Here is a 24,203-nt window from a genome sequence, read left to right as displayed (position 1 = left end):
ACAGTTTTTTTTTGTCATATACATACACAGTTTATCACAGTATAGAGAGTAAACAGTACTGAAATCATTTGCAGTGGTTGTCATTCACTTAAAACATTAAAATACCTCAAAAAGGTCCCAGCATTGAAGTAATCATGCCCTTTAAAGAGTAACGTTATCCTTTTACAACAAAAAGTATTTATTTAATATATTCAATTAGTTCAAATGTTATACAAATTCAAATGTTAAACATTGTTACGTTTATTAAATGTTATTTATTTATTTGATAGGGACAGTGCACATTAATGAACATATGTTTAGACAGTAATAGAGCGGTAAATATGCCGGATTATAAAAACAATGCTAATTTGCATCCGTAGACCCCTGCTTTATCACATGTACAGAGTAATAGGTGTTTATTATATTATTATATTATTTATTAATTTACTTAATGTATCTGTAAGTTAGATTAAGTTTCATATTCATAAAAGTGTTTTTCTCTGTATGTTCTATTTACGCCTCATTATTCTTTATTTTTTTTCTGATGGAAGTAAAATAGTGTCTGTAATCTTTTAATGGCAGTGAAAAGCTGTACTTTTATAAAAAAAAAACACACACACACAGAACAGTCAGTCACTTTTTATATTTTAATTAGAAAACATAAAAAAACAACAACATTTAGATATACACACACTGCCCAGTCAGGTAGGGTTTTCATAGCTAGATTGCAGAAAGGCTTAATCTTCATTCGCAGGATTGTAGTAAACTTCTGAAAGCAGTACTCATATGAAAATAGCCTTTAACTACAGCTGCCAGTTATAATCAGAAAGTACACACTGCAATAAAAACAATCAATACAAACATAAAAGTACACATATGAACATAAGATAAAACATCTCACCATGAATAGAAATATATTCAGTGTACGTAAAGTACGCGGCTCAGAGAGGTATGAAATGTGTCTATGTCAAATGCAGTAACATCTGTGATTTTATGTCACTTTAAACCAGGACAGGCAAAGCCTGAATAGAGAATTTCTTCTGCTGTATCAAGCTATTGAGCTTAATAGAATATCTCTGAGGTAATGTCGGTCTTTACAGAAATGAATGTCACACACACAATAATGGTTTTAAAACAGCAATCTACTGATTAGTCTCTGCATCACTATCTCAGGATTAAAAGTATTAGAAATGTCCTCAACACAAATACAACAAAGGCTGAATGCATCACATGAAACTAACAAATCAGTTGACAGAAAAGAAGTTATGAAGAAGAGGGCCTCACTTCGTTTTATGCAGCTGGAAAAAAAGCACATCAATCAAAAAATTATCATAAAAATAATATGGCAATTTGCATTTAAATTCCATATAAGTTACCTGTTCTGAATAAAACACAGGTCTTCTTGCATTCCTCCTCCGTTTCGTAACGGTTGTCATTTCCACCACAGCCTCCGTACCAAAACTGTGCACAGGCGTTGGCCTGCTTGTCATAGTACCAGCTGATGCTGTATTCTCGGCAGGTGCCCTGGTCCAGGCTGAGGTTACAGCGAGGATTCAGAAGAGGGGTGTCTGAGGAGGAAATGGTTTGGGATATTTTTCAAACAATATGTATGTGTTAAAAAAGAATAGCGGCATGAACCAGTTCCACAGTAACAAAATTAAGTATTCTCAATGCAAACAGTTACTACTAAAATCAATTAGAATTAGAAAAGCTGTAAAAACTGAAAATATCCAATTCCTACTTCCAACAAACTGCCGCTTTGAAATATTATTTCTGAATAAACTGTTGCTGTTGGCCTCCTTATTTTACTTTAATATCACTTTATCTTTAATATTTTGTAACATTTGGGGAAAACTCAAATTCCAGTGAAAGAGCTCCAAAAATATATTGGATAAAAAAAGTATTTTGTTGATGCTTTTAAGGTTAACAAGCAATAAGCTTCCAAAGTCAGTTTGATGGACATCAGACGTCAAATGTACTGTGTCATTTACGATATGTAGATGTTTGGTAAACATTTAGTATGTACAAGGAGAGCAGGCATTTAAAGTGGCTCTTTTATTCAAGTGTCCTGCTAAGCCATGGCACTGGGACATTAGGCCCTCATGCATTATTTTACCTCCATCAAAAAGGTCCCGGAGCAGTGGTGTATTTCTTACCTTGTGTCAGGACCTTCACCACAGGCTCTAACTGTCTGGGGTTTAAAGTTGAAACGGAGTCCAGCATTGATGACGATGTAGCAGAAGATGACACTGAAGATGATGATGAAGACGACGATGAAGACAAAGATGAAGATGAAGATGATGACGAAGATGATAAGACGCCCTTACTGGAGACAGAGTTTTCTCTCAGAGGCGATAACAATTTTGTTTTATTGAGTACAGACACAGAGCTACCACCCCGCACGTGGACTCTTAAGTCTAAATCTTCGCCGTCGTCATCTTCCACCACCTACAGTAAAACAACACAAACTCTGTTAGAAACATCAATAAAGACAACTAAAACTGTGAGCAAAACAACAGGATTTTCAGCAAAGACCTGAAAGGGGAGAGGATCAGCACTGATGGGCAGCGTGAAAGTGTCTCCACGACCTCGGCTGTTGGGGCGTCTCTGATTCAAGATCTCCTCTTGGTATTTGTAACCATTTCCATTGTTTCCATTCCCATTGTCTCCATTCCCATTGTTTCCATATCCATTGTTGCCATAGCCATTATACCCATGACTGTTCTCTCCGTGTCCATTGTTTCCATTAAAACCATTCCCATTATTGCCGTTCCAATGTCCATTTGTAATGTGATTGTAGATAAGGGCTCCATTTTCATCTTCACAGAACTGGCTGACAAGTTTGGACTCCAGCGCTGAGAAAAGAGATGAAGAAATGTTAATTTTAACACACTGGTGAAGGAATGATATTTACAGCATCTGACAGTTATTATCACCTGTTAGCGTGTTGAAGTCATCAATAAGGTACATGTGTTCAGTGTCTGGGTCTGAGGCAATGAGATTGAGTTCTCGCAAAAACTCATTCTGTGTAGGATCAGAAGAATTGACAATCCCCAGAGCGTACATCTCAATGTTAGCAGCATGAGCCTCCCGCACTGCTATGTCCAGCTTGACAGGCTCTCGTTTGTCTGTCTGACCGTCAGTGATGACGATGGCTACTTTTCTGACCCCCGGGCGGGCGCTGAAGAAAGCTTCCTGAGTCGCCTTTCTAATGGCAGTGCCGGTGTAAGTACCCTCACCCATATAAGGCATTTTTCTGATTGCCTGTTTGACATCTTGTTTGTTCACGTAGCGTGCCAAGTTGAACTCCAAATGGACGTCCAGACTGTAGAGTACCAGACCGATTCTGGTGGCGTTGCGTCCGACCGTGGTCCGGTCCACCAGCCTCGTGACAAAGTCTTTGATGATCTCGAAGTTCTCGGGGCCGACGCTCTCTGAGCTGTCAATGACGAACACGAGCTCCATTGGCCTTTCCTTGCACTTGATGCCACATCCTGAAAGAATAAAGAACAGATAACTCTCAGCTGGACCAGCAAAGATTTTCCATAAAGTTGGTGGTGACCAAGAAGAATAAATACTGGACTTGCATGACCCATTTGCTCCCAGTGCAACTGGCACTGGTGTGTGAATGTGTGTGTGCTTGTGTGAGCGAATGGGTGAATGTGTCTCTGACTGTAAAAGTGCTTTGAGTACCTTTGAGTAGGTAGAAAAGCGTTATATAAGAGCACGACCATTTACCATACCTGTTCAGCTGCTCTGTTAAGAAATATATTAGATCTCCTTACACATTACAGTCTCTGCCTTTAGACAGCATTATGCGTTTAATGATAAAGGAACAAGTCTTGGCTGGCTCATTCTCACCACAGATTTCTTTGATCAGCTTGATAATGTCTTCTCTCTGAAAATATAGAGAACATACATTAATAGAAACCCTTAAATTAACTATGGCAGCTCAACCATTTGTTTAATTGTGTACTTACTGTGAGGCCTGGGTCTCCCTTTGCTCCTGGTCTCCCCTGGAGAAAAGTTAAAAACAACAGGAGTGGTTCAGTCTTGTGTCAATAAATGGTGTTGGCGATGGGGATTAATATATTAATTATAAGTTTTATTGCTATAACTAATCTGGCTTGACGTTCATATATAGTACATTCACTTCTTTAAAACACCTTATTGGGGTTTGGAGACCTACCGATTCACCTGGGACACCTGGATCTCCAAGGTCTCCTTTTATACCCTTCATTCCCCTCTCACCCTGTAATCCACGATCACCCTGTAACAATGGAATTAATCTGTCAGAGACCAGTTAATCAGATATCGATAAAATCATGGAAAGGTACATATAAATCCATCACCTTAGCGCCAGGAAATCCATCTCCCTGAGGCCCTCTCGGTCCTGTCATGCCTTGAGAACCTGGCTCTCCCTAAAATGAGATTTTAGATTTCATACGAGTTCCAAAGTGACGAACGATCATAAATTATTGTTACGTTTTTGTCCTGCAGCCAGCATGTCTATTGTGTAACACCTAAAGAAAAGGATTTCTTCACTCTTATGGAACTTTATGGGAGGATTTACCTTTGGGCCTTGAATACCTTCTCCTGGAGGTCCAGCTGGGCCAGAAGGTCCTTGCCTCCCAACATTACCCTTAAAACATACAATAAAAAGTCATATTAGTCATAAGGAACCAAGAATCTAAAGACATATCCAAAGAAAACATCTAGCCTCTTATTCTTCAAGGTTTGATTTGTTTTTTCGGATATTATTTATGATGTAATACTGATGAATATCCATTATAATTAGGTCAAATTGTGTCAGAGATAATGTTTCTTACTGGTGGTCCTTGTAAACCCTCTCCTGGTGGACCAGGCAAACCTGGCAACCCTCTGAAGCCAACGTCTCCCTGGAAGGGGAATGATATTATCACCATGCATGCACAAAAAATATCGTTTTAATAGTAATAAAGCAGAAAACAAACCTTAGGACCAGGGAGTCCCACTCCCTCTGGGCCTGGCTCACCTGGTAAACCTGGCAAGCCTGGAGGACCCTGACAAAGGTAAAGAAATTTAGTGTTTAGTATAGTCACCTTGGACACAGTTTAACAATGCCCAAATTGTAGGATGTGTGAAGTGTCAAGAATTTGTAGCGTGTTGGTTACTGATACGAACCACAGGGCCAGGGAGGCCTTCGCCTTTTGGGCCATGTGGACCTGGTAAACCTGGAAGACCACGGTCACCCTAGAAATCAAAATACACGGATAAGACACCAGCAGTCCAAATGGTGTCTTAATAAATTAATATAATATAAACAAATGAAACTAAATAAAAAGTGGCAGCATTTACCTTTGGACCAGGTAGTCCATAGCCTGTTTCCCCAATATGACCAGGAGGACCAGCAGGACCAACATCACCCTGGATACAAGACAATAAATAGTTTGCTGATGCATTACTTTGCATCAAAGGCGTGATCAGTGTCGAGGGACAATTTGATGATGTTTTCTTAATTTTACCTTTGGACCTGATATGGATCGTCCCGGCTGCCCTGGCATGCCTTGCTGGCCTGGTATCCCACGTTCACCCTGGAAAGTAAAAGCTGGCTTAAGATCTTATTCATACTTGTTTATATTTTAACAGTACATTTGCTGCCAACAGCTTGTAAAAAAAAAAAAAAAAAACTTTTTGGCTCTGTTCGAAGGTTGGCTGAGTGACATAACAACAGACTCAAGATAGAATACATGAAACAGAAGCTTTTGCTACTTTACAAACAAACCGCTACTAGATGTACTAGTTCTTCGTATCCTTACCTTTGGCCCTGAAGGTCCTGAGATCCCAGGAGGTCCATGTAATCCACGGATGCCTCGCGGACCCTGGTCGCCCTGACACAAGAAATCTTATCTCATAAACTGTACACTAGAGACAAGAATATAATATCTAAAACATGCAACTCATACTGTTACTGGCAGGATTTCTGCTCTTGCTCATTAATTTTATGTGCCACTCTTTGCCCTACTAAATCCCTCTCAGGGTTAAATAAAGTTTTTTTCTGATTCTGATACCTTCTCTCCTTGAGTGCCAATGCCTTGTGCTCCCTCAGAACCTCTTAGACCAGGTAAGCCAGGCTCCCCCTAAGAGAATAAATCAATACTCTCTGTAAATAATAATCATTTCATTGTAAGGCAGAGGACAAAGAAAGGCTAAGGGTCAGACACTGATATCTGAGTATTCTTTACCTTCTGTCCTGGAGCTCCGTCTTCTCCTGGAAGACCAGGCAGGCCACCCATTCCCGCTGATCCAGGTTCTCCCTGTAACAGTAGAACTGGATTATTTAGTGTTTGATGTTTCAGCTCTCCCCTCATACTGTAGACAATGAATAATGTGGCGCATATTGTTCAACAAGTCTTACCTTTGAACCAGGTTCACCAATGCCTCTCTCTCCTGGAGCTCCTTGCTCACCTGGTAAACCTTGGTCTCCCTGGGAATAGAAACAGCATGAAAACATCCAATAAGTTATTTCAGCTCATGAGACCAAATGAGTCATTTAAAAACTGCTGTTATTTGAATAGTTTAGTGGTTAGTTAAGCATTTTTTGCCTTTCTTTGTCTTTCTGTCCTATTCCTGTCCTGTCATGAACGTACACAGGATATTGTAAAATTGTAATCCTGAACTGACATGGAATTAAACTCCAATCTTGTCTGTGTGACTAATCTGAACATGGATTTCATGGGTGTTTTAACAAACCTTAGATCCGGGTAAACCTTCTCCTGGAATTCCTCTGACCCCTGGTGGTCCTCTCGGTCCCTCAGTTCCCTGTGCAATGATAAATGATAAGAGTTATCAATGGTCATCAGCATGTGCTGTTGTTAAATTGTACATGTAAGCATGAGGCAGAGAAATGTGGCACATTTAAGTAACATTTAGATAAAGTACTCTGCTCACCTTCTCTCCCTGTATGCCAGCTCCAGTTGGTCCAGCAGGTCCTGGAAACCCTGGAGGTCCCAAGTCACCCTGGATGTAAGAAGGCTTGGTCAGTATATTACATACAGTACGTATCAGTTCTCTGCGACTCATCTGGTTATTTATATGAATATTAGAAATCTGAATACAATACAGTACAGCATTACTAACAACTGAACTACTGTTAAAGTATAACAACGAGATTGATCAAAATCACCAAAACCTGAACATTATAGCCACAGCACAGGTTGATTCTTAGTCAGAACAGATGCATTAAATTACATAATCTGCAGTAATCTTGCTCTACTCCACACAGCTGATGACTTAATTACATGGATGAAGGGAAAATGTGGTATCAGGAGGAGACTCGGACATGACAAACAGAGCAAATGAAACAAAATACTGATTTCATGGGTTCAACTGTATTGTAACATATTAACATACTTACAATTTACTTTTTTGTGTGTTTGGTCCAGTAGCAGACTTTGTCAGTACAGTAAACTGTCTCTTTGCATCTTGCTTTTGGGTCCAGGATTGGTGTGAAAGGATTATTTTTATCTTATTTGAGACACTATTCTCAAAATGATATCAGTTTTCTATTTTGGCGGATATAACATAGAGAGCTGCAATGACAAAAGATGCTTTCGTCCTTTATTGGCTGATTATATTAATGTTGCCTTCCAGTTTAATAATATTTAAGTCACAAGAAGAAAATAAAACCTTGTGACCATGTTGACAATACGTTTGTTGTAAGCACTGGATTACCTAGTTAGATGGTATAGTACACTGCTCTTATAGTACATAGTGAAACCTCATGTTCCACGTTAAGCTTTCCAATAATAACCTAATGGTTTCATGTGTTACACTCATGTCTCGTCTTGTCTCCTTCAGTTTAGTATTATAAGGGAATAGTGTGTTATAATAATTTAACCTAGAAGACTTTGAGCCACCTTCATGAATTTCATTTGTCTGTTTCTTTAGCAGTGACTTTTCAGAACTCACCCTTTCTCCTTTAATTCCTGCACCCTGTTGTCCCCTTGGCCCCCTCGGTCCTGGGAACCCTCGATCCCCCTGTGGAACAAAACCAGTTCATCTCTGTCAGTTACATAACAGCCACATGAGTTTGGTTGACAGCTAAATCTGCATTGTTCTCAGTACTGAGGGTACGGTAGAGGAGCATGTTGGTTCCTGCCATTGGTACAACATGATCCTATGCAGTAGGAATCACCCCCCCTTTTTTTTGTTGTTTTTTTTTGTCTACACTGCATCTCTCAAACTTTCTTTAACCTCTTCCAGTTCCAGTGAATTATGAAGTGAAAGGATAGGTGACTGGATAACGGAGGGTTTGATCACACCTCTTTAACGAGACGTAAAATACAGCAGAGGAGTAAAAACTATAATTGCCAGGAAGTCTGGTTAAACAGATGTGTAATTGCTTCAGGATATTTTCAAAGAGGTTCTTTCAACAAATAAAAAAGTGCAGTCAGATTTCTTTACAGCGAACCACATGGACATAATCCTCTTAAATTAGACTTAGGTATTATACATGATCCTACTTCACTATGGTTGTTTTCTTTGCTGCTATACATTAAAACCAGCTGCCACCAATAATAAGGATAAATACTGTGACGTGCATGTCGTGTTAAATCCTCGGCTGAATCCCAGCTCTCTCCATCTGAATGAGATGGCAACTGTATGATTCATGGTGGAACATGTTGCAGCATGGAGAAAAACACAGTTTTTAAAGGCTTAATATATTGCGAACAGAGTGAGTATTGACACTGGAACATCAGAGTTGTGCTTCAGTGAGCTGGAACAGAGTTGATATTGACAGATGTAGGCTATGAACTCCAGAATGGCCTGGTTATGTGATACCATAGTAAAAAATACATGCTCAGAGATGCACAATGATAACTCATGTCTTAGTGCATTTGGAATCTAGCCACCGACTTGTGCAATGTTCCTGTTTGTAGGTAAATGATGGAAGTAGCTTAATGCTGATTCTGATTGACAGATATAAATATATTGGTACCTTTATTTTGAATTATCTGCAGGTTATAACAGAGGCAAAGTTTGAAGTCACTAAAAGATGAGCAAAGCTTGAGCCCAAACTTTGTTTCTCTCCCAATGTTCCTCTCAGATATGTGTCCAAGGATTGATCCTTAACCTTAGAGAGGGTTTGCATGCAGAAGCTTTTTACTGACTTAATTAGTTTAGTTTACTTCATATACAGCTACGCTGCATCTGGGCAACTTCACTGGGTCTTTTCTGTTCTCTATTTTAATGGATAACCATCTCCTCTGTATATGTTACTGAAATGTAAATGTCATTAGGAGGATAATCAATAAGTCAATGGAAGAGACAGTAAAAATTACATTTTGTTTTCATTTTGAAATGATACCTTTGGTCCGGGAAGCCCTTCGCCAGTTGGCCCTTTTTCCCCTTGAACTCCTTGTGGTCCTTGAGGTCCCTGTGAACAAAGCCAATGTGTACAATATATCTCCCAGTTAGTCCTAAATCCAAGTACATATACAACCTTTACCAGCAAAGCACCTGCTACTTTGATATGGACATCACAGACACAAACACTTGATGCTTCTTAACTCACAGGAAGACCGGGTTCACCCACTCCAGGAGGACCAGGATGACCTGTTCGGCCTTGGAAACCAACGTCACCCTGCAGATTAAAGTGACTTTAGTTCAATAATAGAAACTCAAAGATAAGAAGGCGCTGTCTGATCAACCACAAATAATTACAAAGATATTAAGAGATCAGTCCGTAGCATGACCTACTTTTGGTCCAGGAAGTCCAATACCAGTTTCCCCCTGAATTCCTGGAGGGCCCGGTGGGCCTCGCTCACCCTGTGAACACAAACACAATAACCCACTTAACACAAGGGTACACCGCACCTTAAGCCATGAACCAACATACACAAGCGAGTTTTTACACTTTTTAATTTAAATCTTTAATGGCTCTTTTCCATTGTTTTAAGGCTCTTCCCGAAAAAGACAAAACATCATAGTAAATTTAACTGCGTGCACACATGCAAACATGATTCCATGGAAGATGCTCCACTGAAACTAATAATCATGCAGTAAATTATCCAGCTGCTGTGTGCACCGTAGATATGGTAGTGGATGCATTGGCGTTCCATGGGTCCCAAGGCAAGATGTATAAGTCGCTGCATTATGCCCCCACTGATTGATATTAAAATATATAGGTCACCATTTATTAATTATTAATTTATTAGTACAGCGGGACAGCAGATATATTTAAGTTTTTATGAGATGATTTAGATGTAGGTTTGTACATGTGTCTGTTAAGAAGTAAGGATGTAGGAAATATTGCAAATGTTCATATTTTTAAATATTTGTGTAAATGTCAAAAGCATGTATTCTATTTGGCTTTTAAGGAGTTTTAAAGCATGCATGGATTATATTTCTTATCATCATTATCAGTTCTGCTGATGTATTCTACTGCAGAGCATTATTGTTTAATTTTTTAGACTTTACAGTTCTATTTTAATCCTCTCTCTTTGTGTAATATTTCTTTAAATTGGTTTGTTTGAGACATGTGATATGAATAAAGTTTGACTGATTGATTAAGAACACTATTGTATGAATGAAATACATACAAAGAATTGTCAAGACCTCCCTTTTAGGAAGCAAACACAAATTTTACTACACAGGGACCACCAAGAGTCCTGTCAACCTTTGCGAATGTTGCCTACAGGTCTTCACATGGCGAGACACTGAGCATACACAGACTTTCCATGTATGTTATTAACATCAGGCCTTGTCAGAGAAGCTGACAATGCTTTAGGCATTTCCTATCCTGTGTTTAGAAACAGGATACAACCCATTAGCAAGACCTGTGATGAATGAATTTTTGCTTATGGTTCACCCGCATGTTTGCGAATAACAGTAATGATGGAGGGAAACTTTGGCGAATTTTCAAATCTTCACACAGGGGTCTATTACCAGACAAACAGACCTCAGTGCTGTAGGGTTAATGCTGAGGTGGTAAAGCCACAACCACTTGTTTAAACTAATCATAAAAGGAAATGTAAAGGTCACAGCAGGTGTGCACAATGGGGGTAAGTAAAAGTTGTGAAAAGGGGCTGACCTGCTTTCCCTGAGGGCCCTCTGGTCCAATGTCTCCATGTGGTCCTGGTAAACCCTGGGCAGGAACAACATAAAGCCATTAATAAAGAAACATCCAGAAACATCAAGATGAGTGTATGCATGTGTGTAGAGCTATGTGAACAGGAGGACATACTAATTCTTATTTTTAGTTTGAGAATTCACAGAAAACATTATGCACTGATCACAGGTTAAAACATCTTATTTCTCTCTTGTCTGCTTGTCCAAACACTATAAAGTGACAAGCTTTCCAAACACATGGGTTGTGACTAACCTGTAGCCCTCTTACTCCTCTTGCTCCAAGTGGGCCCTCAACACCCTGAAATATATCACAGATTGAAGAGAGGGGCAATAAAATCAAATACTGTGAGAGAATAATACAGTTTAAAACATGATATTCAGCATGTGTAGCTGCATTACCCTGTCTCCTTTGATTCCTGGAGTGCCACACTCCCCCCTCTCACCCTGTGCAGAAATCACACAGCATTGTATGGGTTTGAATTGACACCACTATAATAAAATGTCATCATTGTCATGAACCTAACTGCATACCTTCTCTCCTTTGTAACCTGGTTTCCCCTATAAATAATAAAATATTGAAAGGTGTGAGAACATACACAGAGACAATAGTAAAGATTTTCTTAAATCTGAGCATTAATAATGACATTTACCTCTGCACCTTCACGCCCAGAAACTCCAGTTAATCCTGCTTCACCCTGATAAGATTGTTACATAAATTAATACAAGTTATCAAAGCTCCTATAATAAAACACCTTAACGTAGAATTTAGAAATTCTATTCTTATTTTATAGAATTATAAAACAGGTTTGGAATAAAGGCAAAATAAGACAAAGAAATCCCTAAGATATCCCAAACAAATGGGACTGAATGATTAGTAAACCGATCTTAATGGCCAGGAGGAGGATTGAGTGAGGTCAAATGTCAAACAAAATACCACACTCTATACTTGTTTGACTGCCAGTGAAGGTAATATGTCAGTATCAGTATCATCTCATCTCATCTCATCCCAGATTTTTAAATGCTCAAACCATTTTGATTGACTTTTACATACGGTTTTAAAATGTATACAGATTTAGTTTATTGTTGTATGTGTACATATATATTTGTAGTTCTCAACACCAACAGTCTTCTACATATTGCCAGTGTTGATTTTTTGTTTAAACCGGAGTCCTAAAGATTTGCAATGGGAACATTAAGAAAATAATATGGGACCTATAACTGAACCTTGTGGTACTCCACGGGAAATAAGTGGAAAGTTGAAAAAAAAAAAAAAAAAAAAAAGCAGTGATAAAAGAGGCTGTTCAGTGTAAGTAAGAGACCAACAACTAAAAACCTATACTTCAAGCTTCCAATCAGTCACATTTAAAGTTAACAGTGTAGGGTTTACAGATGCATGAGTACGTTCAAGGAGGCCCAAGGACTTTTTGTAAGACATAAACCAAGAATTCAGGTGTGACATACCCAGGAAGCATTAAATTACAACAGTGAGAGCCCGCGAGCTAAGGAATTCATAGTGTCCATCAAAAGGCACGCACCTTTTGGCCTTTAAGCCCTGGGGCTCCATCATCACCAGAACGGCCTTTCTTCCCCTGGAAAACGAATTAATATTGTAATTGATCATTTATATTATTTGACAACGTGCCCTCTTGTGCATTACAATGTCTTTAACAAAAATACTTTGACTCATAAAACTGAAAGCAGGGAAAGCATCAGTGACCTGATGCCTGACAGGGTTGTATGACAGCTGAAAGGATGAGACATGAGGCATCTTGTCCACATGGTCAGGCGACGTCGTCTTGAGTTACACCTGGACAGTGTGCGTCAGTTGCTAACCATCAGAAATCACAAGTCTGTGGCCATTAAACTAATGAGAGCAATTATGAGGGCCTCCTAGTCTGAGTGTAAGAATTTGAAGAATCTCTCTGAGGAGAAAGCACCTGGTCACACAGCTGTCTGTCAGTTGACCAGAAAGCTTGACCTTACCTGAGTGGTCTGTTATCTGAGGAGCAGAGGGCACTGAATAGAAGGTTACATACGAGTTAAAATATGTGAGATGGCGTCTTGGGTAGTTGGGATTATCTTGTTCAAGATTATGTAGGGATTATTTGTAATATCTGGTGTCACACGTAGCAAATCCTCTATCTCTGCCTCACTGATCACAACAGTTGGGGTTGCATGTAAGATTTATGATGAGCAAAGGTCCAGTTTTATGGGGAGTGGAGGTCTAAATGTGGTGTCTCTGGTTTCCATGGGGGACATTTATGTTGCATGAGAAATGCAACATAACTTGCAGAGAGAGTACACACCGAGTTGCAACACATATATTTCTCTCCTGTCCTTTTTTCTGTTGCCATGGATTTGCCTTTAAAATGTGGGCCAGGACCACCTATCCACTTACTCGCTGCTCGTGAAAATGCCTGTAAGCTATGCAGTTAAAGTAAGCAATCATCCTGTCTGAACAAAAGACAGAACAATTACCATTCCTAAAACTTCAGGATCATGTAAATTTCTCCTAACCAAATATCAAAATCCTTCCTTGTTAGAGACGACTGTGACACTTCAAAGGAAGATGGTCTGTGGTGTTTTGAAATGTTTGAAGCTGAATACTCACCGCAGGCCCACTGGGTCCCCGCTCTCCTTTCTCACAAGCACATCTCTGAGCCAGAGGGCACTTCAAAAAGACAAAGATGTGTCTGTTAAAATGCAGTTGTATACAGTCAAAGAGAGTACATTTGTCTATGTTCTCAAATGTCAAGTGTCTGTGTAAAAGTTAATAATTGTAGTAGTACTTACTCCTTCATCTGCTAGATCAGTCTGCAAAAAAAACAAAAATTGATAAATATCTGTAAAAATCACAATTGTACCAGTAAATTCCATCTTTATCAGGTTTGCTAATTCACTGAAGAAATTTAGATGTGTTGTCGCACTTCGTTGCGCCACAATAATTTGTGAAACAAAAACATTAAGAGTGAGTTTTTTAAGTTGTGTGCTTGGTTACGTCCTGACAGCAAATCCCCAGATCTTTACGCTAGGAAACACTAAGGTCTTCACTCCAGACTACTTTCAAAAGCAGCGGCTTAAACCTTAAACTATTTAACGGACATTCTTGCATTCCATATCTACACAAATACTTGAGCAAACATGCCCTTGTGTCAACACATACAGGTGACCCTCTTTTCTCGTCAGTACCGTCTGCTAAAAAAGACGAAAAAGAAAGCATTATACTCACAATGTGAGTGACGATTTTTCCCACTATGTCTTCATCCTGTAAGTTATGGAGGAAGTGGGAGGCCGGGGAGCTGGCGAGCAGACGGAGCTGAGCAACATTGGCTGGCTCATTGGCCGCCCGGGTGATGCCCAAAGTGAAGAACTTGATGCCCTGGTTCTTGGCGTCAGCAGTGGCGGAGAAAATGTCGGGGTTCCTCGGATGGGATATGCCATCAGTGAGGAGCACGGCTACTTTAATGCTGCCAAGGCTGGATTCCTCCAGGTAGAGCTTGGTCATGTTGGTGATGGCGTAGGTGGTGTAGGTCCCGTGCCCGATGTAGATTATGGGAGATATCCGGGTCTTGAAGTTCTCTATTCCCCTCCAGTCTCTGAAGGTTTGCTCAGTGATAACGTGACTGCTGTACTGCAGCAGAGCCACCCTCAAACTCAAACTGCGGCCGGTCTGCAGCCGTAAGCCTTGAAGTCTCTCCACCACGTCTATAGCAAACTGCTTTTCCTGCTCATGGTTGTCTTTTGCACTCTCAGAGCTGTCCAACAAGAAGGAGAGCTCCAAGTTGCAGTCCTCATCAAGGATGGCTGCAAGCAAGACTCTTTACAGTCAGTACACATTTTAGGTCGCTGATTGAACGACTGTTTTTTCATTCAACATAATGAGCAATCCTCACATTTATGTCTAACTAATCTTAAACTTCACAATGAAGAGGTATAGAACAGAGGAGCAGTACAATCAGGATAGGATTCACAACGAAAAAAGCTAAATTAAAGAAATATGGACAGAAGCAAAACTTTAGTTTGAATTAAAGTAATTTTGTTTTCAAGTATTCATTTCAGCAACTTTCTTACCTTGTCCGTCATGGATATTTGCAGCCAGAGGTTTGACCCTGATTTTCTTGTTAGTTCTCCGATCTTCATATAGGTCTTGGGCCCAGATGCCGGACAGCGCTGTGACCAGCAGCACCTTTGTGAAGGAGGGGAACATCCTTCCCTTTCTAACAGAAAAAATCCCCAAAACAAAACAAAAAAACGATAATGCAATCAATGTTACATTGCGCACAAGTAGTTCAACCAGTAGACGACTCTTCTTCTGTGGTTTACAAGAAGATCAAACTGATGCATTAATTTGTTAAGTTAAAATAATTTAGCATTGACTCACAATCCAGCCTCCTTATTTCAGTGTCCAATGTTCAGTGCTTAAACCAAAGCGGCAGGGCCAGCAGAGGACCGGGATGTGCAGCGGGCTCCGGTCAGGTCATCGATTGTGCAGAAGCAGAAGCAGCAGCAGCAGCAGCCTTATCGGTTATTCTGGAAAGAGAGAGTGAGAGACCCTGAGACACTTACTCCTCCTTTATAAGGAGGCAGCAGAGGACCAGATCCAATGGAGCCGTGCCAACACTCCTGCTCTTGCCCCAGGGCAGGGGAAGGTTAGGATGTTTGCAGGAGTGAAACAACTCCCTGTTTCATCAACTGCAGTTGTAATACATTTTTAAATACCACAGGATTATAGTTATCATGTATTATAATTGGACGTTAGTGTATTTGTCACAGTGTGTCTTGTTTTAGTTAAGGAGACAAATTGATTAGCACCTGACAGATTCTTGTACATTCTTTTTAAATTCACATTTCTAGTAAATAACTACACTACATTAACTCATAAAACTCTTTACGGTGATTTCTGTAATTTTGATGCTTTGAGAAACGTTAAGTAATAAAACCATTAAAGCTTTAAGAGATGATACAAATAAAATACTGGCATAAATTCCACAGGTAGGGGGTTAATGGCAAAGGTCTGGTCACCTCTGGTCTCCGCCCCGGACTTTGTAATGACCGTAACAGTCCTGCCTGAGGAAAATGGTTGAAAGGTCCAAACACCTCTTGCATTAATCCTTAAAAACCAAGCAATGGCTACTAGAGAGGTGGAAGGAGGGAGACAATAATATATAAGTCAAACATGTGAAGACACGTGTTAGAGTGGTAGAAAAGAGTGACCACACTTGAGGATGAAGTGCCAAATGTAGCCAGATAATTTGGACGCGTCTGCACATTATGAGCACTTAGTACGAGCAGTCATGGGCTCATAGTAACCTCGCTCCATGAGTACATGCTCTGCAAATGACCCTTCAGTTTCTTTGGTTGAGGTTGTGATTTGTTTCTTTTCATTGTTTTTTTTCCTTAAAGGACGTCTGAAACTACAAGGCGAGTGACATGCAATATATGTTTCAGAAAATTAATCACTGAAAGCTGCCGGCGGTACTTCACCTTCCAAACCCTGAAAGATGACCATTTGACCATTTGCTACCAGATGTGACCTTTTATCGTCCTCCTCCTGGTGCGGTATGGAGATGAGGCTGGTCCTGTGCAGACTAGCTGAGGATCCATGGAGCCTCTCGCATGCTGTGCTTGAGGTGAAGAGGCTTTGTATTGTGACGCTCCGGGCAAGAAGTAATTAGAGGAGACGTTTTGACACAAAGGAATGTTGCATTGAATGATGGTTTGCAGAAAAGAATAATCACGGTACGTCTTTACTCTCTGACGAGTGACAACCATTCACAGCGTGCCTCTAAAATGCAAAGGCGTACATGATTGCAAAGTTCCCTTGTTTTCTGTGTGTGTTCATCGCTGACTGAATACTTTTATGTATTATTTTACAGTGAAAACACTAACTGCAACAAACAATGACAGTTTTGCAGACCATATAAAATGATGTGTGGAAAAGATCAGCAGATAGGTGAAACTAAAGAAAAAGATCAATATCTAAACAATGCATATGTCAACTCACTGAAAAGAATGGAAAAGTATGGTTTTACTCTACTATGTCTACGTGGCAACTACATTCTGGTTGTTTTTAATAGTCTTTTATGCCAAGTAAGATTTAGTTTAACTGTGTAGGTTCAAGAATCAGGAATGACTTTTTTTTTAAAACATTTATTCTAATGCACAATACAATTACTGGTGAAGCGAGTGTGTTGGGTTAAAATGATTGAGACGAACAGTTTCTTTTAGGAGTACTGCATTTATCACACATTGTGAATAGGTTTCATAGGACCTTTGCAGATTGTCACTTCAGCAATGTTTGCCTGCAACTGGTTTCTTTAGAAAGAATCTTAATATCCCATGTCCCCTTTTCAAATCAGAAAATGTATGTACTTGGTATAAATATGTTTGTTTAGTTGTAATATGTTATCCTATATTTGTTAAGTACAAGTAGAATTTACTGACATAGTTGTTTGAGTTGTTTCTATTCCTAGAAATAAAATTTGGATTTTAGTAAGAGTACAGTTTATTATACTCTTTGTAGCGGTTAAATGTGTTATATATAACTCTCTGAGGACAAATAGTTGGTCTTAAAATAGAGTGTCAAAATGGAGTCAGTGCAACACATTTAACTCTTCATTTCTACGACGAGCTCTGAACCTGGATATGACACCTCAGGTGACAGTTTATTAGCCCCTCCTATTTATTATACTGGACAGTCATCCTGAGAACTACCGACTGATTTTACTGATGAGAAAGCTTTGTCTAGTGAGTAAAAGTGATTCCCTTTGCATATAATGTTATGTTTGATGTTAATATTGACTGTTCTCGCATAACCTGTACAGTGCTGTATCAAAACACCAAGCTAGCATTTGATTTCTTCAGTCATGGAGAAGCCTGACGATACCTAAGTATGGTCAAGGTCTGAAGAGACCCTAGGCAGACATTATGGAGGTCATGACTGAGTGGGGCCACGAAAACCCGGACAGGCACAGAGAGAATGTGCCTATTATAGTATAAAAATACTATAAGGGCCACTAATGGCCTTCCACTGGATTGGCTGGGGGCTACACCGTAAGCATGAGCTTGGTCTGAGGAGGCTGAGACCTCCACCTGCAGCTGCAGTGGGCTGATCATCTGGCTGTTGGGTTGGACAGACCAGAGTCAGCGGAGGAGGTTGGACCTACAGCCCAACCTCCAAACTTAGTGAGAAGGAGAAACGGCCCCTATTTAAACACTCCTGAATTACAATAACAAGAAACAAATGGGGCGTGTCTACTAGCCATAAGGCCATATATGGCTAATGACCACGCCCCTTGCGGACACTGCCGCCCGGGGCCACGCCCCCCTGAGTGGAGAAACGTATAGTAAATACAGCGAGACCGGAGACAATGTGGATTATCAAATCAAATTAAGGGCAACTGGACTCCACAGTGATTCATACAAACTAGTATGGACTTGGAAAAGTGGATTAGCCTCAGTTTCAGGTAGTTTAAGTTAGTTTTTGGTCATTTCAGTTATGATAAATATAGCTAAATAAAAGATGCTAACGCTAAGAGCTTTACTGACAAGTAACGTTAGTCATACAATACTGTAGCGTCTGACCGGACGTTAAATGGATCACAAATGTTCAGTTTATTATTAATCAATGCTGTATTTTTTGATTAAATCACACCTTAAGTTATTCTTAAGCTATGTTCTGGAGGACTGACAGTTTGTGGATGTTGTTGTTTAGCCGTAGTTGCCGACAGTTACTGTTTCAGTTCCAACAATAAAACAATACCTGATATTAGATGTGAACCACAACACCAGGTGTCTGTGCCTGGATTCCACTTGTTTCTTCGTAATGCAGCGATCCATTTACTTTTTTTTCTTTTGGAGACGGAGATATCTGTAAAACTATATCTCTGACTGCTTTTCAAATCTGTTGGTACAATCAATCGCAAAACAGCTCTTCACGTTTTTAATTAATTTTACAATTTAGACGCTGAACGCCTATTATTCAAACTAATGCTACTAATCTCCACGCTGGACTGTCATTTTTTTGCCAACAAATGTGGCTAATGTCCACTCCCATTATGGGCAGGTATCATAAGGGGCGTGGTCATTAGCCACATTTGTCCTTATGGCTGGTAGCCACGCCCCGTTTGTTATTGTTATTGATGGCGTCATCATGGCGTCATCAAATCACCAACAGGAGTCTTTAAATAGGAGCCGTTTCTCTTTCTCACTCAGTTTGGAGGTTGGGCCGTAAGGTCCACGTTCCATCTCTTTTTATCTCTTTTTTTTCTTTTTTTTTCTTTTTTCTTCTTCTTCTTCTCCTCCACTAAAATAACAGAGTTGTGTCTTCTAATAAACAACTGGTCATCAAAAAAAGTCGAGTCTCAATCATCATTTTTTTGAGGTCCACTGGAGACCCCAGAGAACCTACAGATGCTTTTGAAATTCATTTGCCTGAAACACTTGTGTCTGTTTTAATTTGTGTCATTTCTTCATATGCAGTTCTTATTGTCTCTTGTCATTCAGTATATGAAGCTCCTAAAGTGTGTTGATTCTGTAATGATAGTGAATAGTGAACAGTGTCCTCTTCTAACATCTGGGAGCATGAACAGCTGTTGTACTACAGAAACATGTAATTCCTCTATGTGTATGTTTTTACAGAATGGTTTCTTTATTGTAATTCAGATTAAGTCAGAACACACTGGTACATTTTAATGAACATCCATAGATGGACTCAGGCAGAAAGGTATGTATTCAGGTAAAGTTAATTTAATAGTTTTTCTTCTAATAAAATAAATCACCCTTCTCTGTATTTCTGCTGTTTTACCTGTTGTATGTATGGTGCTGTGTTAAAAATATTACTCCAATATCGTGATTTAAAAAAAAAAAATTATGGGCACTGTGTTGTAAGTAATTTCCCAAATGATAAAAATTATGCGATATGATAAAGTGTTATCCATAATTCATGGAGTCAGTGCAACACATTTAACTCTTCATTTCTACGACGAGCTCTGAACCTGGATATGACACTTCAGGTGTCAGTTTATTAGCCCCTCCTATTCATTATACTGGACAGTCATCCTGAGAACTACCGACTGAATTTACTGATGAGAAAGCTTTGTCTAGTGAGTAAAAGTGATTCCTTTTGCATATAATGTTATGTTTGATGTTAATATTGACTGTTCTCGCATAACCTGTACAGTGCTGTATCAAAACACCAAGTTAACATTTGATTTCTTCAGTCATGAAGAAGCCTGACGATACCTAAGTATGGTCAAGGTCTGAAGAGACCCTAGGCAGCACATGACATTATGGAGGTCATGACTGAGTGGGGCCTCGAAAACCCAGACAGGCACAGAGAGAATGTGCCTATTATAGTATAAAAATACTATAAGGGCCACTAATGCCCTTCCACTGGATTGGCTGGGAGCTACACCGTAAGCATGAGCTTGGTGTTTTGAGCAGACTGAGACCTCCACCTGCAGCTGCAGTGGGCTGATCATCTGGCTGTTGGGTTGGACAGACCAGAGTCAGCGGAGGAGGTTGGACCTTACAGCCCAACCTCCAAACTTAGTGAGAAGGAGAAACGGCCCCTATTTAAACACTCCTGAATTACAATAACAAGAACAAATGGGGCGTGGCTACCAGCCATAAGGACAAATGTGGCTAATGACCACGCCCCTTGCGGACACTGCCGCCCGGGGCCACGCCCCCCTGAGTGGAGAAACGTATAGTAAATACAGCGAGACCGGAGACAATGTGGATTATCAAATCAAATTAAGGGCAACTGGACTCCACAGTGATTCATACAAACTAGTATGGACTTGGAAAAGTGGATTAGCCTCAGTTTCAGGTAGTTTAAGTTAGTTTTTGGTCATTTCAGTTATGATAAATATAGCTAAATAAAAGATGCTAACGCTAAGAGCTTTACTGACAAGTAACGTTAGTCATACAATACTGTAGCGTCTGACCGGACGTTAAATGGATCACAAATGTTCAGTTTATTATTAATCTATGCTGTATTTTTTGATTAAATCACACCTTAAGTTATTTCTTAAGCTATGTTCTGGAGGACTGACAGTTTGTGGATGTTGTTGTTTAGCCGTAGTTGCCGACAGTTACTGTTTCAGTTCCAACAATAAAACAATACCTGATATTAGATGTGAACCACAACACCAGGTGTCTGTGCCTGGATTCCACTTGTTTCTTCGTAATGCAGCGATCCATTTACTTTTTTTTCTTTTGGAGACGGAGATATCTGTAAAACTATATCTCTGACTGCTTTTCAAATCTGTTGGTACAATCAATCGCAAAACAGCTCTTCACGTTTTTAATTAATTTTACAATTTAGACGCTGAACGCCTATTATTCAAACTAATGCTACTAATCTCCACGCTGGACTGTCATTTTTTTGCCAACAAATGTGGCTAATGTCCACTCCCATTATGGGCAGGTATCATAAGGGGCGTGGTCATTAGCCACATTTGTCCTTATGGCTGGTAGCCACGCCCCGTTTGTTATTGTTATTGATGGCGTCATCATGGCGTCATCAAATCACCAACAGGAGTCTTTAAATAGGAGCCGTTTCTCTTTCTCACTCAGTTTGGAGGTTGGGCCGTAAGGTCCACGTTCCATCTCTTTTTATCTCTTTTTTTTCTTTTTTTTCTTTTTTCTTCTTCTTCTTCTCCTCCACTAAAATAACAGAGTTGTGTCTTCTAATAAACAACTGGTCATCAAAAAAAGTCGAGTCTCAATCATCATTTTTTTGAGGTCCACTGGAGACCCCAGAGAACCTACAGGTGCTTTTGAAATTCATTTGCCTGAAACACTTGTGTGTGTTTTGATTTGTATCATTTCTTCATATGCAGTTCCTATTGTCTCTTGTCATTCAGTATATGAAGCTCCTAAAGTGTGTTGATTCTGTAATGAATAGTGAATAGTGAACAGTGTCCTCTTCTAACATCTGGGAGCATGAACAGCTGTTGTACTACAGAAACATGTAATTCCTCTATGTGTATGTTTTCGCAGAATGGTTTCTTTATTGTAATTCAGATTTAGTCAGAACACACTGGTACATTTTAATGAACATCTATAGATGGACTCAGGCAGAAAGGTATGTATTCAGGTGAAGGTAATTTAATAGTTTTTCTTCTAATAAAATAAATCACCCTACTCTGTATTTCTGCTGTTTTACCTGTTGTCTGTATGGAGCTGTGTTAAAAATATTACTCCAATATTGTGATTTAAAAAAAAAAAAATATGGGCACTGTGTTGTAAGTAATTTCCCAAATGATAAAAATGATGTGATATAATAAAGTGTTATCCATAATTCATGGAGTCAGTGTAACACATTTAACTCTTCATTTCTACGACAAGCTCTGAACCTGGATATGACACTTCAGGTGTCAGTTTATTAGCCCCTCCTATTCATTATACTGGAGAGTCATCCTGAGAACTACCGACTGATTTTACTGATGAGAAAGCTTTGTCTAGTGAGTAAAAGTGATTCCTTTTGCATATAATGTTATGTTTGATGTTTTATTATTAACTATTCTCGCATAACCCGTACAGTGCTGTATCAAAACACCAAGTTAACATTTGATTTCTTCAGTCATGGAGAAGCCTGACAATACCTAAGTATGGTCAAGGTCTGAAGAGACCCTAGGCAGCACATGACATTATGGAGGTCATGACTGAGTGGGGCCACGAAAACCCAGACAGGCACAGAGAGAATGTGCCTATTATAGTATAAAAATACTATAAGGGCCACTAATGGCCTTCCACTGGATTGGCTGGGGGCTACACCGTAAGCGTGAGCTTGGTGTCTTGAGGAGGCTGAGACCTCCACCTGCAGCCGCAGTGGGCTGATCATCTGGCTGTTGGGTTGGACAGACCAGAGTCAGCGGAGGAGGTTGGACCTTACAGCCCAACCTCCAAACTTAGTGAGAAAGACAAACGGCTCCTATTTAAACACTCCGGAAATTACAATAACAGGACCAAATGGGGCGTGGCTACCAGCCATAAGGACAAATGTGGCTAATGACCACGCCCCTTGCGGACACTGCCGCCCAGGGCCACGCCCCCCTGAGTGGAGAAATGTATCGTAAATACAGCGAGACCGGAGACAAGGTGGATGATCAAATCAAATTAAGGGCAACTGGACTCCACAGTGATTCATACAAACTAGTATGGACTTGGAAAAGTGGATTAGCCTCAGTTTCAGGTAGTTTAAGTTAGTTTTTGGTCATTTCAGTTATGATAAATATAGCTAAATAAAAGATGCTAACGCTAAGAGCTTTACTGACAAGTAACGTTAGTCATACAATACTGTAGCGTCTGACCGGACGTTAAATGGATCACAAATGTTCAGTTTATTATTAATCTATGCTGTATTTTTTTGATTAAGTCATACCTTAAGTTACTTCTTAAGCTATGTTCTGGAGGACTGACAGTTTGTAGATGTTGTTTTGGCGTAGTTGCCGACAGCTACTGTTTCAGTTCCAACAATAAAACAATACCTGATATTAGATGTGAACCACAACACCAGGTGTCTGTGCCTGGATTCCACTTGTTTCTTCGTAATGCAGCGATCCATTTACTTTTTTCTTTTGGAGACGGAGATATCTGTAAAAATATATCTCTGACTGCTTTTCAAATCTGTTGGTACAATCAATCGCAAAACAGCTCTTCACCTTTTTAATTAATTTTACAATTTAGACGCTGAACGCCTATTATTCAAACTAATGCTACTAATCTCCACGCTGGACTGTCATTTTTTGCCAACAAATGTGGCTAATGTCCACTCCCATTATGGGCAGGTATCATAAGGGCGTGGTCATTAGCCACATTTGTCCTTATGGCTGGTAGCCACGCCCCGTTTGTTATTGTTATTGATGGCGTCATCATGGCGTCATCAAATCACCAACAGGAGTCTTTAAATAGGAGCCGTTTCTCTTTCTCACTCAGTTTGGAGGTTGGGCCGTAAGGTCCACGTTCCATCTCTTTTTATCTCTTTTTTTCTTTTTTTCTCTTTTTTCTTCTTCTTCTTCTTCTCCACTAAAATAATAGAGTTGTGTCTTCTAATAAACAACTGGTCATCAAAAAAAGTCGAGTCTCAATCATCATTTGGTGCT

At 39.8% G+C, this 24,203-nt stretch overlaps 1 protein-coding gene across 1 annotated transcript; it reads right to left on the bottom strand.

The window, feature by feature from the left end:
* Positions 1–612: 612 nt before the first annotated feature.
* On the bottom strand, positions 613–15,635 carry col28a2a (collagen, type XXVIII, alpha 2a). Its single transcript, XM_047600040.1, has 36 exons — positions 15,473–15,635; positions 15,163–15,308; positions 14,321–14,895; positions 13,885–13,905; positions 13,703–13,762; positions 12,627–12,680; positions 11,742–11,786; positions 11,623–11,649; positions 11,491–11,535; positions 11,345–11,389; positions 11,054–11,107; positions 9,721–9,789; positions 9,536–9,604; positions 9,329–9,397; positions 7,930–7,998; positions 6,910–6,978; positions 6,712–6,780; positions 6,377–6,445; positions 6,204–6,275; positions 6,030–6,098; positions 5,778–5,849; positions 5,484–5,552; positions 5,317–5,385; positions 5,143–5,211; positions 4,953–5,021; positions 4,809–4,877; positions 4,553–4,621; positions 4,332–4,400; positions 4,169–4,249; positions 3,960–3,995; positions 3,841–3,877; positions 2,916–3,473; positions 2,515–2,834; positions 2,136–2,427; positions 1,356–1,547; positions 613–1,277 (listed from the first exon to the last, which is right to left on the bottom strand). The coding sequence occupies exons 2-36, from the start codon at positions 15,296–15,298 to the stop codon at positions 1,270–1,272; spliced, it is 3,765 nt and encodes a 1,254-aa protein (XP_047455996.1). The 5' UTR covers positions 15,299–15,308; positions 15,473–15,635; the 3' UTR covers positions 613–1,269.
* Between the last annotated feature and the right edge of the window lie 8,568 nt (positions 15,636–24,203).

The sequence above is a fragment of the Mugil cephalus genome, chromosome 12 (assembly GCF_022458985.1).
Source record: "Mugil cephalus isolate CIBA_MC_2020 chromosome 12, CIBA_Mcephalus_1.1, whole genome shotgun sequence".
In the NCBI taxonomy this organism is placed as follows: domain Eukaryota; kingdom Metazoa; phylum Chordata; class Actinopteri; order Mugiliformes; family Mugilidae; genus Mugil; species Mugil cephalus.
Note: the sequence above shows the minus strand (reverse complement) of the source record. Positions and strands in the feature narration are given on the sequence as shown.

Bases quoted from the DNA above. Each gene is read 5' to 3' on its own strand.
- col28a2a (XM_047600040.1), bottom strand. From the start codon at position 15,298: ATGTTCCCCTCCTTCACAAAGGTGCTGCTGGTCACAGCGCTGTCCGGC. The intron at 13,763-13,884 runs GTAAGTACTACT...GTCTTTTTGAAG, and splicing joins CTGATCTAGCAGATGAAGGA to TGCCCTCTGGCTCAGAGATG. The intron at 4,878-4,952 runs GTTTGTTTTCTG...TTCCCCTTCCAG, and splicing joins TGGGACTCCCTGGTCCTAAG to GGAGACGTTGGCTTCAGAGG.